Here is an 18,713-nt window from a genome sequence, read left to right as displayed (position 1 = left end):
TATATATATATATATAAGTACGTATGTATGTAAGTACAGAATGTATGTGTTTTGCTACAAAAAACTTACACTGGAAATGATTTTGCACCCTGCCCAGTTAATACACATTATTCTTTTTATTCTAGAACATGTAGTTGCATTTTTAACTTTTAATTTTTAACATCTGGATTTTTTAATTCATAGGCACAGATGCAGTGAACTCTCCAGATCATGCACTACTCCAGAGACTAAGATCTCTCCAATTTAAAATAGATCTTATACAGAGTAACACAGGAACTCAAAGACACGCCAATCTCTGGGCTTCTCTCACCAAGTTGGTGATTATAACAAAGTCTACAGAATAAGGAAAAAGAAAGAACAGAGGAAAACATGAACTATAAGGCAATACTAAGAACAGGTTTAGGAAGCTTTAAGATATTTATATAAACAGAAAGAAGATGCCATGTAGGACATATAAGATCATTGGTCATATTTAATCAGTGGATCTTTTACATCGTCCCTGAGTACACGACCAGCTATACAAGAAATATTAGTGCCAATTCACTGAGATATTGGACTGGACTTCTGGACTGCTTGCCCAGGTATGGAGACACTTCTGATTACCTTAGAAATCCCATCTTCATTTGTCTCAATCCTCTTCTTCACCTGCATCATCTGCCACATATCACCCAATGGAGTGCTGAGTGCCAGCTGTCCCTCTGCCTTGGTCCTCTCCAGGAGATCAGATCCACTGGGCAGGCTGTTCAGTGCCTCCAACTGTCTCTCGATCTCCTGCATCTTCTGTTCCATCAGGAGATAAACCTGTGCCCCTTTACCATTCTCAGCCTTTGGGCACATACCCAGGGGTTTATTAGGACCCATCTCCTCCCCTAGCATTTCTGTTTTCATATCCTGTATATTCAAATGCTTGATTATAGCATGGAGGAGGGTGTGGAGGGCATTAAAATTAATTGCCCCTACCTCTGGTGTGCCAATAGATAAATTGGCCAAGTCAATGAGGGTGATTGCAGTTGTCATTGCTTGACTGGGTTCTCTGATGGCAGAGCCCAAATCAACGTGTAATGAAATGGTTAAATCACCAAATTAAATATCCAAAGCAAATAGGAGTTAAGCAGCCAGACGCAGCATGAGGTCAGATCAGCAAAGAGCGATCCTGGAGTGAATTGTGGATAAAACAGACAGCGCTCACCCGGGGTCTGCACATCGCTCAATCCTCTGCATATCCAGAAAGCATGCGGCTACCTCTCAGCAACTCTTCCATCTGAATCCCCGCCCACTACAGGATAATCCCGCCCATGCTTGTGTACAATTGGCTGAGTTTCGTACGCCGAGCTACTGATAACCAATTAATTCATCCAGGATTTTTCCATTGTTTACATTCTGGACAGATGTGGCGTTTCGGTTGCTAGGCAGCAGCGCAAGGCATGTGTTCTCTGATTTCGAATGTTGTTGTTTACTTTTTAAATGTAAAAACAAACAACCCAAAGCTCATACAGCATGGGGCGTTTCACCAATCACCTAAACGCACACGGCTGCATCTATCCACAATATAACCCCCTCATGTTTCCGTAATGATCAGGGCCGGCCCGACAATGGAGCCGAGTGGGACAACCGCTCCAGGCGGCACTTTTTTTTTTTTTTAAAGCGAAAGAGAGAGAAAGGGGCGCCGAGTGGTTTTCGTTTACCAAGCTGTCAGTACCCGCTCGGCGCCCCTCTCTCTCTCTCCTCTGCGGCGAGTCTTCCTGTTCGGTCTCGGTACCGGCTTGTAATGCTGAGTGCTGGAAGATTACAAGCCGGCACCGAGACCGAACAGGGAGACTAGCCGCAGGACTGCTGAAAGGTAAGCACAAGGGGGGGGCGGCATTTTGCCTTGGGCCGGCCCTGATTACATTACATGACTATTACATCCACCATACAGCTAAATGTATGGATCCATATACTAAGATCCTGTGCAGAATGTCATTACTAATTAAAGTGCAAAGGCTGACATTCATTCACATACCTCCCAACATTTCAAATGGCTAAAGAGGGAGATGTAGTTAATTATTACCTAAACTTTATTAAACAGCTTCTGTGACCCATTGAGAACTCTTTATGTAACAATGTATTTTATGTACACCATTTAATTTATAATCACATTTTCTACTGCTTCTAAACATAGTATTTTTACTTTTAGGGCTGTAAAACACTCATACCCAGCCAGGGGCGTACCTAGAGTATTTGGCACGCGGGTGGATCCTGTATGTGGCACCCCCCCAAAAAAAATAATGTTGGCAAGAATATTTATTTCACAAATTTGTAAACTGAATGTCAACTGGGAAAAACTAGGAATCTGAAAACAATAAATTAATAATTTATAAATAAATATGTTTAAATAAATAACATTTACTGAACAGATATGGTACAGCACAACTCCTATCACTATAAACGGAGCCAGATATTAACGGTAGTGCAACATAACTATCACTATACGCTAAGCCAGACACTGACGTTGTAGGGCCCAGCTCCTAAAACAGCATCCCCATGACACCACTGCCGCTAAAACAAACTACTTTTGCCACCGCTGCCCTTATAAAAGCCTGCCTGTGCCATTGCTTCCCTTAAAACAGTCTGCCTGTGCCAACTCTGCACCTGAAACAGCCTGCCTGTGCCTCCTCTGCCCCTGAAGCAGCCTGCTTGTGCCACCTCTGCCACTTAACATGTATTCACTTCATTCATTCACCTATTCACTCTTCCACACCTCCTTACCTCTCTCGCAGATTTCACTGGTCCGGTGGCCAGCCAACCATCACTGGGGCTGCAGAGATGGCTGGGCGGGAAAAAAAGTTTCCTTGCACAGTGTGTTCACAGATGTTTATTGGTTCTGCACCGGAAACCAGTGAGTAGCAGTACAGCCAGAAGTGCACCACAACCTTAAACGTATGGCCTATTATGTAGATATGATATGACTTAAAAATCATGACATGGAGCGTCACTAGAGGTGAGAAAGGTTTAAGGGTGAGGTGAAGCAGTATAATTTCCAGAGCAGAAGTCCTCTTTTCCTCACCTCAATCTGTTTGAGACTTCCAAAATCAGTCGCTAAAGGGGATAAATGAATTTAAAACATAAAACACATCAATATCTTATAGCACACACCGATGGCTAGACCACTGGGTCAGAACATCTCCAAAACTGCAGTTCTTGTGGGGGGTTCCCTGTCTGCAGTGGTCAGTACATACGAAAAGTGGTCCAAAGAAGGAAAAGCGGTGAACCAGCGATAGGATCACACATGGCCAAGGCTCATTGATGCCCGTCTGGGACAAAGGCTGCCCTGTGTGGTCAAATCCAACAGACAAACTACTGTAGCTCAAATTGCCAAAAGAGTTAATGCTGGTTCTGATAGAAAGGTGCCAGAACACACAGCACAACGCGGTTTGTTGCGTATGGGGCTGTGTAGCCGCAGACCAGTCAGGGTGTCCATGCTGACCCTTGTCCGCTGCCGAAAGCATCTATAATGGGAACGTGAGCGTAAGAACTGGATAACAGAGCAATGGAAGAAGGTGGTCTGATGAATCATGTTTTCTTTAACATCACGTGGATGGCTGGGTGCATGCGCAACACTTATCTGGATGCATTCACAGAGGTCCCACCTCGCAACTTACAGTACTTAAAATACCTGCTGCTAAAGTCTTGGTGCCAGATACCACAGCACACCTTCAGGGGTCTATAGTAGAGTCCACGCCTCGAGGTGCGTTTTGTTGACAAAAGGGGGACCTGCACAATATTAGGCAGGTAGTCATAATGTTATCGCTGATCAGTGTATATGAATGTTAGCATGTAGACTGTGATAAAGTGAGAGACCATCTTGGAGAAAAATTAGCTAATTTTCTTTTTAAATATATATAAAAGGCCAATGTGAAGGTTTACGTTGATTATGGACAATATGTGAATAGGTCGGCGTAATATATTTTGTTAAATATATTTACAGTGACTTTGGTTTTAGGTCCATGCAAACCATTTAACAGAAGGCACAAAATGAGACATCCAAACATTTCATGCATTTATTAAAATAAAATTTCACATTGTTGGCTACAACAGAGAGAGCAAAAAAGCAATATAATAATATATCAAACACTTAGACATCCTCTTTTCAGATCAACTTTAAAATGACATTAAAACGAAAAACATGTAGTCCGAGGTTTACTTAATAGTAGTGTCACCACTGCAGCCTATAACAATACGAAGCCCCTCTTAATTCTAAATTATTTGTTTTTTAATTGTTTTACAAATTACAGCATGCATTCATCTTTAAAGTATCAAGCAATGAGGATTAAACAGTATTTCATTCAGACCAAACATCTGCAAACTGCTGCTGGCCATGATCAAGGATAGTGATATCGAAATGGGATAAAGCTCTAAAGCAGAGCAGCGTTTGCACATACATGTACATAAATGAATGTGACGGCACATCTAGTCTACCCATTCTTACACCTTAAAAGATGTTTTAAATGCTTCTCGTTTCAAGGTGGAGGATAGTAGTCCTGCAAATCCAGGCACGTTTATGGCACGTTTGAGCTCCAGTATGTATATATAGCCAAATGTGCTTTGATCAACAACTACTTAGCTAACGAGATCAGCAAAAAGAAAAATTTTCAGCCTGTACTATAAAAAAAAACAAACAAAAAAAAGCCATAATAATTACACCCAGCAATGGCAACATAATGCACCGCCACTGTGTACAGGACCCTCTGAACACACGCTAAACACGCTTTAATGCCACAGGAGCCTGCACCAACCTACAAATGTTTCCAAGATATGTTCAAGCAAATACTGTGTAAAGGAGAAAAGCACTTCGGATGTTTGGGAAGCGATACAGGGGCCGTGAACGTGAATCTTTAGGGTACATGGGGCCATTATGTACAGTAAATGATTGAGAATATATATAGTCCACATATAATTACATAGCTGTGTATATACATAAAGAATATATACACGGAACACATTTATGTACAGTACGTGTGTGTATATATAAATATATATATACACACACACAGGTATGAATTCACATATACATACAAATGTCTGCAAATGTATTTTTTCACTTTTCATACATGCAAATATGTTGTATGTAAACTCCTAGATGAACAGGACAACTACATACTGGAAGTGTTATATTCATGTAAGCGTAAAAAAAAAACTTTTTTTTTACTGTTTTTATGATGTTTAAATATATGCTTTTGTACGTCTTTAACGTCTGCGTTTATCCCTGTTTTCTACTATATCCTGCAATGGATTGATTTAACACGCGAGGGAATGCTATACAGCATATAATAGATAGATGTTGCTCATTTAGATTTATTTGGCATCTGTGGCAGCACAGTAATCATTTCATAATTTCAAACCAGGTAAAAAAAAAAAAAAAAAAGTCCTAACTTTTTTGGACAAAGCTTTTTTTTTTTTTTTGCAGCATCCTTCTATAAAACCTTCCTTCCTAAAATCGCATATAATCTGCCCTCCACCACTGCCGGATGTTGGCCATGCAGCGCTTGCCTCGTCCTCCCAAACAGTGAAGCGATAGGAGCCTGTAGTAGAAAATTTAGCAATGGAAAAACGCCTAGAACTTCTGCGCTCTACTCTGCCCCTGTCCACTTCCCTCTACGCTGCGGACTCTCCATCACGAGGGAGGGTACATGCCCTACTTCTGGCTGGTGAGGTGGGCAGGCAAGCTCAGTCATCCATTGTAATGTTTCGGAACAGGTAGGACATGGATTCTCCATTGTGTATACGGCGGATGGCCTCAGATAGTATAAGGCTGATGTCCACTGTCCGAATCTTGGAGCACTGCAGTTTCTGAACCTCATGGGGGACAGTATTTGTTACTACCACCTGTAGAGGGGAAAATGGGGTAGAACAAGTGATGGGAACTGAGATAAGAAATGGAGGGAATGTAAAGAAAGGATTTTTAGACTGACCTCATCAATGGACGAGTCTTCTAAAAGGGATGGAGCGTCTGCAGACAAAATTCCATGGGTAGCCATCACAAAAATCTTGTAGGCACCCCGCTCCTTGAGGATCTCTGCTGCTGCCACAAAGCTCTCTACTTCATCAATGATGTCATCCTGATTTAAAACATATTAGAGTTAAGTAACCTGTAGCCATGGAGGTTAGGTGCCTAGTCAACAGGAAAGCGTTGGGGTCAACTATATTTAAAGTCCTTAACATTTCTTACCACAATGATAGCAATTCTTCCCCCTACATCTCCGACAACACTGATCGGAGGCTTTTCCTTGGCAATCATCACTTGAAAAACAAGAGGGAGAAGATAAAAATGATGTTTGGTCTCACATAAGTACACATGCACAGACGAGGTTAAGGAAAGGCACACTGCACTGCTGTTCCGTTAGCCAGATATAGCACAGGGGCAAAAGAAAGAACGTACGCCAATCTCAGAGGTCACAGAAGCATGCTGAACTTTACACAAAGTGCTGGGTTATACAGATAGCGGGAACAATCCGAACCTGCCCTGCTTTCATGCCCCGTTATGTATATCATCATTGTATTTCATGCTGTCGAGCCAACGGCAATACCTTGTAATAAGTAGTTACTGTCCTGAAACACCTGCAGTGAGATGTTGCTGCACTAGATACACACCCAACACTGTACTGATAATCTGCAAATTGGCCTAAATTGGTTAAAAATCAGGTTAAGGCCTCGCTTTGTTGTATGTACATAATAGTCGTAGAATCAGCCCAAAATCTGTTAGGAGTTTGATTTTTTTTTTTGTAGGTGTTGGGAGATGCTCACCACACTTCTGGGTCATGGCTTCTCCCACCAGATAATTCTTTAATGGTGTCCAAAGATAAGATTAGACAGGACTCACCAAAATTGACAGTCATGGGCTAAGCAATGTATACCCATGTGATTAAAATGTTCTGAAAAAGCTATTTAAAAATCCAGTTTTATCCGGGCCAGTCCTAATAGTCTGATTAGTAGATTGTATTATATCGATGTTATTGAACCAGCCCTGATAATATACAGTCATGAGTCTGCAATTAAGATGGGATACTTCAACTTGGAAACATCACTATGCATTACGAAGGGCCAACTAGTAAGAGCCTCGACAGCAAGTAGGGCCGAATTGGCCCCGCACTTTGCATACCAAATTCAATGAGATTCACAAAACCTCAACGGTTCACTATGTAGAGCCAATATCCATATGGATATCCTATAATACTATGGCTAGGTTGGCATCTTACAAAAAAAAGTTAGAGCGTATAGTACAACATACTTAAAACTCTTATTATTATGAATAAATTCATTGATTTCTACTCTAATTTAACATGTCGGCGAATCCCCTGTTTGGATAATCGGTACCTTCATAAGGAATATCATCACAAATATCAACTAGTAAACGGCAACATCTGAGCCAGTGCTGATAACCTGCAGCCAGGATACATTACATTGGATATTAACCAATAAATATCTGAACCTGTCCTGATGAATGTCGCCGTAGGCTTACGTGATGCTAAACAATGCGATTCTCGTTAACGTTAAAATAGGATCGTGTTAGTAAGCGAGATGGGGTCGATGCAGCACGGCAGACATAACAGACAGCCCAATCAAGAGCGTGAAGCACACAGCACACAGGGTAAAGAACGGCACGTCACTTTCCGTACTTGGCAGTTCTAAGCCTGGGAACGGGTGCTGCCGCTTGCCTGATACCAAAGGGAGCGCGTGAGCAAGAGCTTCATACAGACATATCATCTTTTACAACACAGCAATATGATTACTCGTGAATTTAGACCCCACGTTTTCACCCTGTCCCGGAAATCACTGAACGATGTCTAACAGGTTTTTTGTTTTTTTTTATTTCAGTAGGAGATGAGTATCGGATGTGGGATAAAACCATATCCATCCAGCATAAAATACTCATCACCTGCAGAAGAACAATAGTGGAAAATTTGCTATTTCATGGATAGTTTTTGAAAAGGACCAACTACACAAATTGCACATATATTACCTCGTTGTCAAAAGTACAATTTACACTGACAATATTGAATTTGAGATATAACACCCAACAAAGACTATGCCACCTGCTATAGCCATAAACATTACATGTACTGACTGTATCAAACGTACGCTATATGGACAAAAGTATTTGGACACCTGACCATTACACAAACAGGGACTTTGAGATCACATTCTAAATACATAGACACTAATATGTAGTTGGTTCCCCCAGCTTTGCGCACCACTAATTGGACATAAGTATTGGGACATTATTGAAATCAGCGTATGGACTAGGCCCAGTGAAGGAAGCCATCTTGGACAATGCTATTCCTCCAATACTTTTGTCCATATAGTGTATGTGGAGAAGCATTATACCTGTCACTGCATTGTTTTAAGTGACTAAAATGTTGATTATTTAAGACCTAAAAGTCAACAGATGTACTTATCAACCGAAGCGAAAACTTACAGGGGAACCCCAGTCCTGGATGAACAGTGGTATTCTTAACTGTTGGCGGGGAGTTGCGTCCATCTGCCATGTCATGCTCAGAGCATTGAGGTTCTCCATGTATGACTGCGAGCCCCAGGCGAAGTCGCTCTGCGTATGACTGAGCCCTGCCAAGGGAGCGAGTTATCCGCAGGTCAAAAGGCAATTAGGTTAGAAACAAACATCTATATATCACTGATGGAAAGGCAAACCATAAGACATTATCAGCCATTATATGATGATGATTAGCACCGCAAAATCACAGTTTGCATATTAATAGACATCTGAAAAGCGAACGAGCAATCGGATCTCAGGAACCCATGGCAGACGTCCAATGGGACATAGCTGGTAACGCGTGCCAGGAACATGGAACACGACATCAATGGACAGTCATCTCGGCAACACGACACCAGCAGCAATAAAAGTTTATTAAAAATGGTAGCCCCTCTCTCAAAACCCCATTTCACAAACCGAGAATGTGCCTTCCCAGACAGGAGATTATTACCCTTAAACAGTCTACTGAGATGTAGCTCTAAACATTAGAAGGAATGGAAAATGTCGGGATCAAAGAATGATCTAGCAGCTTCAAATTGAAACCCAATGGCTAAGCAAGAAAAGGAGAAGCTTTGGTGCTCAAATAACAATTTGTTGTTCTATAAGTCATTTACCTATAAGAGTCAAATCACAATATATGAATTTAAGGGGGAAAAGGTAAAAAAAAAATTTTTTGCTGGGAATTAAAAACTGGCTGCAATCAGCATCACGTTAATTGCCCATCACTATAAAAATATTTCCCATCTCCCAGTTAAAGAGCTTATATGATGATGATGATGATGGGAGACTAAGAAGTGGCTTGTTTGTACCTTTTTGCTGCATCTGGAGACTTGGCAACGATTACGGCATTTCTGTAATCCTGGATCTGAAAGTAAAAACGGCAGGCGTCTTAACAAATGACCTCTTTTGCCACCAAGTGTCAGTTAAACCTGTTTCACGGCAGCAATTTTTACTGAGGTTACATTTAAAAAGCGATTCAATGTGAACTGTGGTCTAATCACCATAGCAACCAACGGAACTGTCCAATTATTGGGGACAGTACAGTGGCTCCTATGAGACCGAAAACCTAGTGTTTTATACAGATGGTTTTTTTTGTTTTTTTTAAATAAAAATAAATAATGCAATCATTAAAAATAAGACGTAATAAAGACAGAATCAAACTGAATCTGATAAAATCTCACTTTCATAAAAAAATCTGCAATTCAAGAACTTTTATATAATTGTATTTTTTTCTCCCCTTTTCATCACCTAATAAAATTATGCGGCAGATGATGATTTTGCTATTCATGACACAGTACTTGGGATGCATCATTTTCTCTTTTGCCTGCAAAATTATTGGTTATAATGGCTTTTTACTTAATGCTAAACAAAGCGATTCTCATTAACATTATATATTGCAAGATATTATTTCCAGGAAAATGAAAAACCATCTGATCCCTGAACTAAATGTTACAGAGATCATCATCATCATTATTATTATTAGTAATCTACTTAATATGATGTTTCAGAATATCGAGCACACATCACCTTGGACAGCACTGGTCTTGGATTGGAATATCCGTTTGCTTACCTCCTCTTGAATGTATTGAAGCAGAAATGGGGAGGCTCTGAGGTTGTCCACAGGGATATTAAAGAAACCCTGGATCTCCTTTTGGTGCAGGTCCATGGTGATGATATGCGTGAGCCCTGTGAAGACAGACATTAACAACAGGACAAAAAACGTTAAACGTAACCTGGGCAATATACTGTTTATAACGCAAGCAGTGACTCTCATTCCCAGGCCTTTTCCATATATACGCGGTGGGCTTCCTCTGGAAAAAGAAGAACAGGTAGCCAGCCTTGTTTACTAGCATTCTACAACATAGGCAGTGCTTGTATATTAATTATAAGGCATATAACTGCATGGCATCAATACAGCTGGCACAAAAAGTTGCAAAAATGACATTTGAATAAAATAAATGCTCCGGTAAGTGATGTATGGGCCAATAGGCAGCCCGTTAAAAATTAGTAGGAAGTAAAATCTGGAAGCTGAAGCAGCAGCATGGCTTCTCACATCAGTGTTATTTAATGATGAATAAAACATTGCATTTTGGCTAGGAAGGATTTCATTATTTAACCACAGTGGCCAGTCTGGCACTGGTACGGGGAGTACGTACGTATGTATGTATGTATGTATGTATGAATGAATGAATGAATGAATGAATGTATTGTACAAAATAAAAATACACACTTAAAATGAGAACAGATCCTCTTTAAAGGCAAATTCCAGCCATAATTTACATTTACATTAAATAAATCATATACAGTGCATCATGGGAGGATTCAGCACAATATGTATTTGCCCCTTTTTCCCATCCCCCGGCCATTTGCCGTACAGGAGATGTGTTCGGCTGAATATACCTCCTAACACGTGATACTTACAGTCAGACAGCTCCAGTGCTGGCTTGACGAATGTCGCAGGGGGTCTAACAAGACCACCCCATGCTTATGAGCAGAAATAATCGGACCATGGAGGCGGTGAGGAGCTGCAGCTTCTTCCTAAGGCTAGTACGTTTATTTTTCATGTCTCAAAGAATGTGTACTAAAATACTTCAAAGCGCATTCTTTTTTTTGGCAAGTCTGCAGGGATTTAATAGTCCCTTTAAACTGGCCAAAATACTATAAAACTTTTTAACGTTATAAATATCAAGGGGTTGCACACAAGGAATCACAGGTGTATAAACATAATTATGATAATTATAATTATTTATTTAGGAAATTTGATATGATTAGAAATCAAGTGGCAAACTGACCTGCGTTGGAGAGCATGGAAGCCAGTAATTTGCATACAATGGAGCCCCTCTTGCGCATCTTGCACTGTTTGCTGTAGGGGAAATAGGGAATGACGCCAATAATGTTCCTTGCACAGGACGTCTTTAGGGCATACGCCATGATCAGAAGCTCCATCACAGCTGTGTTCACATCTCTGTGGGCCAAAAAAGGTTATTAAAAATATAAAATATTAGCCTGCAAGATCAACAAAATTGATCAACTGATCACTAAAGCTATAGATATCTCTCATAACTGTGTCTTTCTCCAGTAATTCAGAATCTCAAGTTTTCACTTGCCATTTAAAGCTACTCCTATGCAGACTAAACGGGACGAATAGTTAATTTCCACCAAATTCTATGAACACCAAAGCAGAAAGGTACAATCAGCCCTGGTGAGCGCAGGGAAAGGTAGGCGAGAGTAGCGACAGCGGGAGTCAGGCCAGGACGGGCTATAGGTCACATCGGACAAATGCCAGTCCAGCCCGACTCCAAGGGTCCCAAACTGTTTCCGTATTTCCATTGAGGGTGACCACCTTCGAAGGACTTCTCTACCCCCAAGTCGCTAATAGGGAGGCGTCAATCAAGGTTCCTTACAAAATGTCTTTCATTCTTACGTGGTGATTGTGACGGAAGCCTCCATCACTGGGGCCACTGGAGAAGCTTGACTGCCAGCCTCCTCCCTATTGACTATGGGCCCTGGGTTTGTAAAGGCTTCTGTGGCTACCCCCAGCAGTATCCTCTCATCACTGGCTGAGGGGATTATCTCCAGCAGACAGCCAGGATCTGCCACCAGGGAGTGACCACCATTCTTCGATGTTTAATGTTGTATAAATCAGTCTCCCCCCACCTATTGTATTGTTAATCCCGTTACTGCCCCTGTTGTCTCTGAGAGGGAGATTAAGGGGGCGGTTTGTGTCCCAATATCTTGTTTTATGTTAATGTGTGTTTGGCTGGATATATCCAGCTCTGTGTGTCTAAAATAAACCAGTCTTCGTTTGGTTTTACCCTACACTGAGTCTCGGCTAGTGACTGGGGAACCGGGGAAAGTGTTGTCCCAGGCTAAGGGAGCACAAGACAGCGGAGGTAGTCGGTCGGACTAGCCAGCTCCGTGACATTGGTGGCAGCGGTGGGATTTGCTTCTTAGTCCGAGGGACACTTACTTTCTACCGGGATTAACCGACAGGACGGCAGACTTCGGTCGCCTTGACGAGGACATGGATGTGGTATCAGAATTCCAGGGGCTGCTGCGGGTCATCCTCTCCTGCTACACCACTGCCCTGCCTACAGAACAATACCAGTACCTGAGGCAAGTGGTTCGACGGTCAGTATGGCAAAGGGCTGTTATATGCCGGGGTCAGTGTCTTCCAAGCTCCGAACAAAAGATTAGAGACCAGCGGGAACTACGGATGTCATTCCTGGGACAGCAACCCCAGGAGCAATGGGTATCCGAATTGGACAAGCTGGTCCAACAGGAGGTAGAGCTGGAAGATCACTATAGGGCTCTGCAGTGGTATACAGAGCAAGCATATTGGGGAACTGCGAAAGAATGTTCTCCAGAGGGCTATGACTTCGGTGGCCTGGGATTATTATGGGATAGTCTTCAGGAGGATCCGGACTTCGGCAGTACAGCGGAGTGGCGGATTGAGGACATCCGGGATTTCAGGGAGTGGGACCTCCCAGATGCACTAGAACTTAAGGGTGATTTAGACTTTTTAATTACACAGGAGTGGGAACTGGAGAAGGCGTATAAAAAACTGTTCAAACGCGTTCAACAGAATGCCCCAGTGTCCAGGGATTGTGTGGATTTTGTGGATGTGATTGAGTGGTCAGCTGAGGATGTTGACCCAGGCGGGGTGGATGGGACTGCGGTCTCCACCCCTGAGTCACAGGGATGCTGGGCAGCTAATCCAGATCCAATACTGGAGCTGTGCGACTTTACACCACAACCAGAGACTGGGGATTTATTTGATTTATTGTCTGAGAATGTTAACCCAAGAGGGGTGGATAACACTGCAGTCTCCACACCGGGGGCCTCAGAATGCTGGGCAGTCTGCCCAGATCTCTTAGTCCCAGCTGAAGAGCTGGCAACAGGGCAGAGCGCGGCTGGCTTCTGCCCCACACCTGCAATCACTACAGGGATCCAGGGAGATGCGGCAGCCGGCCCTTCTCCCCAGCGGCAGCTCACATGTCCGGGAGCGGAGGAAGCGGCCCTCCCTCACCAGTGGCAGGCCGACCCACAAGATGCCCTAACCCCAGCTGAAGTGCTGGCAACAGGGCAGAGCATCGCTGGCCTCTGCCCAGCACCTACCAAAGCTGCAGGAATTCAGGGAGATACAGCGGCCGACCTGCCCCCCCAGCAGAAGCAGGGAGGTGGAACAGCCGGTCCATCTCCCCAGCGGCAGATCCTAATTCTGGGACCGGATCAACCTGAACTCCCTCCTCAACGGCAGCAGGAGCACCAGGGAGGGAATGCAGGCGGCATCACTCCCCAGCGGTACCCGGGAGATGGCGCAGCCGGCCCATCTTCCCAGCAGCAGCAGGAGCAACAATTTTGGGAGGGCATTGATGGGCCAAATAAACTGACTGACTACGGAGTCAACCCGTTTGGGGTCTCATCCTATGTCAGTCCAATTCGAAGGGGGGAGAATTGTGACGGAAGCCTCCATCACTGGGGCCACTGGAGAAGCCTGACTGCCAGCCTCCTCCCTATTGACTATGGGCCCTGGGTTTGTAAAGGCTTCTGTGGCTACCCCCAGCAGTATCCTCTCATCACTGGCTGAGGGGATTATCTCCAGCAGACAGCCAGGATCTGCCACCAGGGAGTGACCACCATTCTTTGATGTTTAATGTTGTATAAATCAGTCTCCCCCCACCTATTGTATTGTTAATCCCGTTACTGCCCCTGTTGTCTCTGAGAGGGAGATTAAGGGGGCGGTTTGTGTCCCAATATCTTGTTTTATGTTAATGTGTGTTTGGCTGGATATATCCAGCTCTGTGTGTCTAAAATAAATCAGCCTTCGTTTGGTTTTACCCTACACTGAGTCTCGGCTAGTGACTGGGGAACCGGGGAAAGTGTTGTCCCAGGCTAAGGGAGCACAAGACAGCGGAGGTAGTCGGTCGGACTAGCCAGCTCCGTGACAGTGATGAATCGAGGAACGGCACAAAGGGGGGGAACTTGGGAATATTAGAATTACAAATTTGTGTGAGAGAGACTGAGTGACCTTTAAGAAATACAAAATGTTTTCCTACAGCTAAAACGCTCAATAGCAACCACAGCCCTTCTGCAGTATTTTCCATTCCTTCCCCAGTATCTGCGCTGGGCATACATTCTGTGAACGCGTACCATAAATAAAACATTTCACGCGACCTCCTGCACACGTTTCCATTTCAGAGGAACAAGCTAGTTCTTCGTCGGAAAAGTCTGCTTAGTCGTCTGAGAAACACAAGCGTACAAAACCCCCTAAAGGGACGCATCGAACCACGTGAGCGCAACGTGCTCGATACTTGTCAACACCAAAAGAGTCTTGTTACAAAAACAAACATCTATATTATACTTTTTTTTTTAACACTCAAGAAGTAACAATGAATCAAGCTTTACTTTATATAAGGAGTATTTTGCTGAAAACCCCCATCTACTTACCTGGGGATGCCGACATCTGCTCGTCGACGTCCGAGGTCTTCAGTGCACTAGATGGTCTCCAACCGTACAGGAGCCAGCTGTGTCCAAAAAGCACACTCAGCTCCACAATGCTAAAGTCCCTTTTATTACAATCTCAGTTTGGACTATAGCTGCTTCAGCTGCCATCCCAATAAGCACACAAATTTACAATATCAACGATAGGGGTTTTTAAAACTTGGCTATTTTCTATGGACTCCAATGCATTGTACTGCATGTATTCTTGGGTTATTGGAGCCGGAAACGTTGTCTCATTTAAGTTCTCCCCCGGTTCCCTCTACTGAAACCAGGGAGAATTATATGGAAACTCCCAATGAAGTCACTGAAGCAGCAGCCCATCACATATATCCTAGCAAAGCATCCGTGTTCAGATAGCGTGCATGTGATTAAAACATACTGTTTTTAATGGCAGCTTCCATTCACCAGAATGAGAGTGAGCATGTGCAGGAAGCATGCACTGAGCATGTGCAGGAAGCATACAGCAGTATGCTCCTTCCTTTCAGTAGACAGCCAGGAGGCGGAGTTAAATGAGACAGAAGAACGCCAATCACCAGAGCGCCTGCAATTATTTTTTTCTGCCCGTTTAAAACGTACTTCATTTTAAAAAAAGCCATAAAAACCACTGAAGGCTTTTCTTAACATCCTATCAGGTGTAAATACATTTAAAAACATGAAAATTTATGAATGGCAAGTACATTTTTGCTACATTCTTAAAAAGATAAGCAATAAAACAAGCAAATAGGTCATTGATTGAGATGGCAGCATGGAATAAACATATGAACTCCTTGAGTGACATGGGAATGAGGAAGACTGTAGTCTTAACGAGACAGGGGAATGTTAATATGCCTGTAATGTTTCCACGAACACCGTAGAAGACAGGCCAAGAGTTTTATAGAAGATAGAGAGCGGAGATGTTTCTCACTGTCCACTCCTTGCTAGGTAATCGCTTACCTTATCCAGCAACAGAACGCCCCATACTCTGTGTCTACGTAGAAAGCATTTACCCTTTCCAAAAGCATTAGTGACCTTGACGGTCAATTAAGCAGTCTGCGTGTGCTGTAAGGATAATAATGTCAGATCTAATCCCTAGTCAAAGACAGCTGTGCATAGCAGAGGAATGAGGCTACAGCTAGGCTTCTTATCCATACATCCCATGCTATTTTTTCTTAATACAAATGTTGGGAGGATGAAGAAGTCTGTAGATGAAGTAGCGGATAAAATAATTAATGGAAATTTCCCTCGCATATGGCCTAGTATGCTGGTTATTTTTGAATTGAATATCTTAGGGATTTAGACACAGTGTTAGGTTGCCATATCAGCCGTTTTTCTTCCAGAACACATAGGGCACGCCCCACCATACAGGGGAACTAGGCAATCGCCTACCGCATCAATAAGTACCACTGCTAGATGCCTGCATGGAGCTGAGCCAGATGGGGAGACCTAAGATTGTCCTGCATCATAAAAATGAAATAGAGAGTGTAAAAGAAGTCTAACACACATCTTCACAACAGAGACCCATATATGATGTCACATTCCAGCGCTCAGCATACCCAGCTTACACCCTGCCTAGTGAGCAAAGGTGCTGTATAGATGGTGGTCCACAACATAAAAAAATAGATATGTCCTTAAAAAAATTAGCTGATATGGCAGCCCTAAGTTGAAACCATGGTTGGATTGCTAAAAATAACCAGTACAACTTTGAGTCCACACCATCAGAGGTGCATCATCCAACGTCAACACAAAGAAGCAGGTAACTCACCTTGGGATAGTTTGTATTATGAAAATATCCTGGCCTCGAACAGATTCTTGGATTTCCACTCTGGTTTCTAATAACAAAAATGGATATTACCATATTAGCCCAATAGAAAATTGAGTTTCGGGTTGGTACCTTTTAGAAAAACATGTAATGTTATATAAGCTTTTGGGACCTCAGTGGTCCTTTCTTCATCTGTTTCCACCAATAAAAGGTATCAACTTCAACTAATCACCCCTCTCTGACTTCTACAAACACAGATCCACACTGACGAGTGAGAAACAAATGGAATAATCTATAAATTTCTTTTTTCGTTTAAAGGGAATCAGTCTGTACAGAAAGTACTTTTATCTTACCTCCATTGGTTTCCTGGTAAACAACTGCTTTGCCCAATTCTACTCCCAACCTCCTAAGAGCAGATAGAAAATAATATATTATCTGTGACAGCAGATAAAAAGCCACCAAGACTGTCTTCTGTCTTTTACAGGTCAACTCTTCCAACTTTAGTATTCTACATCACAAAAAGCTGTCAAAGTTTATCTACGACAGTATAAGGAAAAATGACTTTGCTTGTGAGAGACATAAAGCAAGTTGGTGCTGCTCCTCAGTAAGGAGTGTCTCTGACACGCTTCTGCTCCATACAACCTACATCCAGAAAATAGCAGAACTCATTGTGTAATGACATCCCCTTCTATCTCAACCAAATCTGGATTTTCCTACCGGTTTCCCATATTCCTCCAACACACCTCAAAGTCTCTCATCCCTTTGAAAAAAAAGTATGCCTGTATTCAAGGTCAACAAGTTTATAAAGTCTGGTTGACAATCACAGGAGATGTAGTTTAATAACAATTTGGTACTTTTGGATCCGACGATGCAGACATCGACGCTTCCATCGGTTTGTCCCTCCTGCCACAGTAGCTTAACCTGTGGAGAAGACCATCTTGGACACTGGATCACGACCTATTGCCTGGGCTTGGCCTTGTATCGTTTTATACCACTATACTTCTTGATGCCAAAAACTCAATATTCTTAATTAAAATAAGTCTAAGGCTAAGTCTTCACATAGACCTTTATAATTCTTTGTTACACATTTCCTATCACCAACACCCAACGCACGCAGGGTCTTCACATACAACATGCTTCTTTTTTGCTCCTCTGTCATGACTAAAATTCTAGTGTAAAGGAACTTTACTTTTGTACATAACTGCTTGTACAAAACTTATCTGTCGACCAGAAAATGTTTGTTTTACCAATTCCTATCGAAAAAGGTCCACCCTCCCAATTCCATTTCTTACTCTGTGATTTTCTTAGCCAGTTCCACACAGGCTGCACTGGAGTTGGCCGAGAAGACTCTGTAACCACTTCCGGCTGAATTCATAGTGTTGACACCATTAAGCCACTTTGGGGGCCGGGAGTAAGAGAAAACAGACTTGTGAGGCGTTAGCATCCTTCTTGGCATGATGAGGACCCCTGAAATACACTAATACAGCTCCCTCATCAGCACACACAAAAACTCAAAAATCAGTAAAATCACAGGAGCAGATCATCTAATACAATGGAAAAGAAAACATAAGAAGTAGCGAGAGACACAAATTAAGGATTGGTAAAGAACGAGGACCAATGTGACCAAGACAAGATTTTCAGATACTTTGAAATGTAATTCCATGCCGAAAGAAATCTTGGCCAACTACACTTTTGAAGTGGACTTCCTCAAACACCGTGCCATAGGTGCCTTCAACTAGTATCGAGATGTGCTAGATTTAGGAGCAATAGTGATTACATATGGGTATGGGAACTGCAAACTGGGGGGCTCGGGATTCAAAGAAAGGAGAATGATCTCGGAACTCAAAAGAGGAAAAAATTACAATCATAAAGAGATACGAAAAAAAAGGAGCTTGACAGCAGTAGAATGACAGAGGCCGAAATCTATAACTATATGGCCTGCTG

General features: G+C 42.7%; 1 protein-coding gene across 4 annotated transcripts; it reads right to left on the bottom strand.

Annotated features, from left to right (window-relative positions):
* Window positions 1-5,706: 5,706 nt before the first annotated feature.
* Window positions 5,707-18,225, bottom strand: LOC149278824 (phosphoribosyl pyrophosphate synthase-associated protein 1-like). 4 transcript variants are annotated; one of them, XM_089501688.1, is made up of 11 exons: window positions 18,062-18,111; window positions 17,123-17,175; window positions 16,769-16,839; window positions 11,952-11,971; window positions 11,320-11,492; window positions 10,098-10,213; window positions 9,337-9,392; window positions 8,456-8,601; window positions 6,209-6,279; window positions 5,952-6,098; window positions 5,707-5,865 (listed from the first exon to the last, which is right to left on the bottom strand). In XM_089501688.1, the coding sequence occupies exons 5-11, from the start codon at window positions 11,471-11,473 to the stop codon at window positions 5,707-5,709; spliced, it is 849 nt and encodes a 282-aa protein (XP_089357814.1). In that variant the 5' UTR covers window positions 11,474-11,492; window positions 11,952-11,971; window positions 16,769-16,839; window positions 17,123-17,175; window positions 18,062-18,111. The 4 variants fall into 4 exon arrangements, with proteins under 4 accessions (XP_089357814.1, XP_089357811.1, XP_089357812.1 ...); XM_089501685.1 differs by lacking the exon at window positions 11,952-11,971 and having other exon boundaries at window positions 16,773-16,839; window positions 18,062-18,225; XM_089501686.1 differs by lacking the exons at window positions 5,952-6,098; window positions 11,952-11,971 and having other exon boundaries at window positions 16,773-16,839; window positions 18,062-18,225.
* Window positions 18,226-18,713: the final 488 nt, after the last annotated feature.

The sequence above is a fragment of the Sceloporus occidentalis genome, unplaced genomic scaffold (assembly GCF_023333645.1).
Source record: "Sceloporus occidentalis isolate IW3139 unplaced genomic scaffold, rSceOcc1.0.p SCAF_179, whole genome shotgun sequence".
Classification (NCBI taxonomy): domain Eukaryota; kingdom Metazoa; phylum Chordata; class Lepidosauria; order Squamata; family Phrynosomatidae; genus Sceloporus; species Sceloporus occidentalis.
This window is presented reverse-complemented; position numbering and strand designations above follow the sequence as displayed.

What these genes read in the sequence shown, in the direction of transcription:
- LOC149278824 (XM_089501685.1), bottom strand. Translation starts at nt 18,225, where the DNA reads ATGCCAAGAAGGATGCTAACGCCTCACAAGTCTGTTTTCTCTTACTCC. An exon ending in TCTCCAGATGCAGCAAAAAG is followed by an intron (nt 8,602 to 9,336) that starts GTACAAACAAGC and finishes CTCCCTTGGCAG; the next exon opens with GGCTCAGTCATACGCAGAGC. An exon ending in AAGACTCGTCCATTGATGAG is followed by an intron (nt 5,866 to 5,951) that starts GTCAGTCTAAAA and finishes TCCCCTCTACAG; the next exon opens with GTGGTAGTAACAAATACTGT.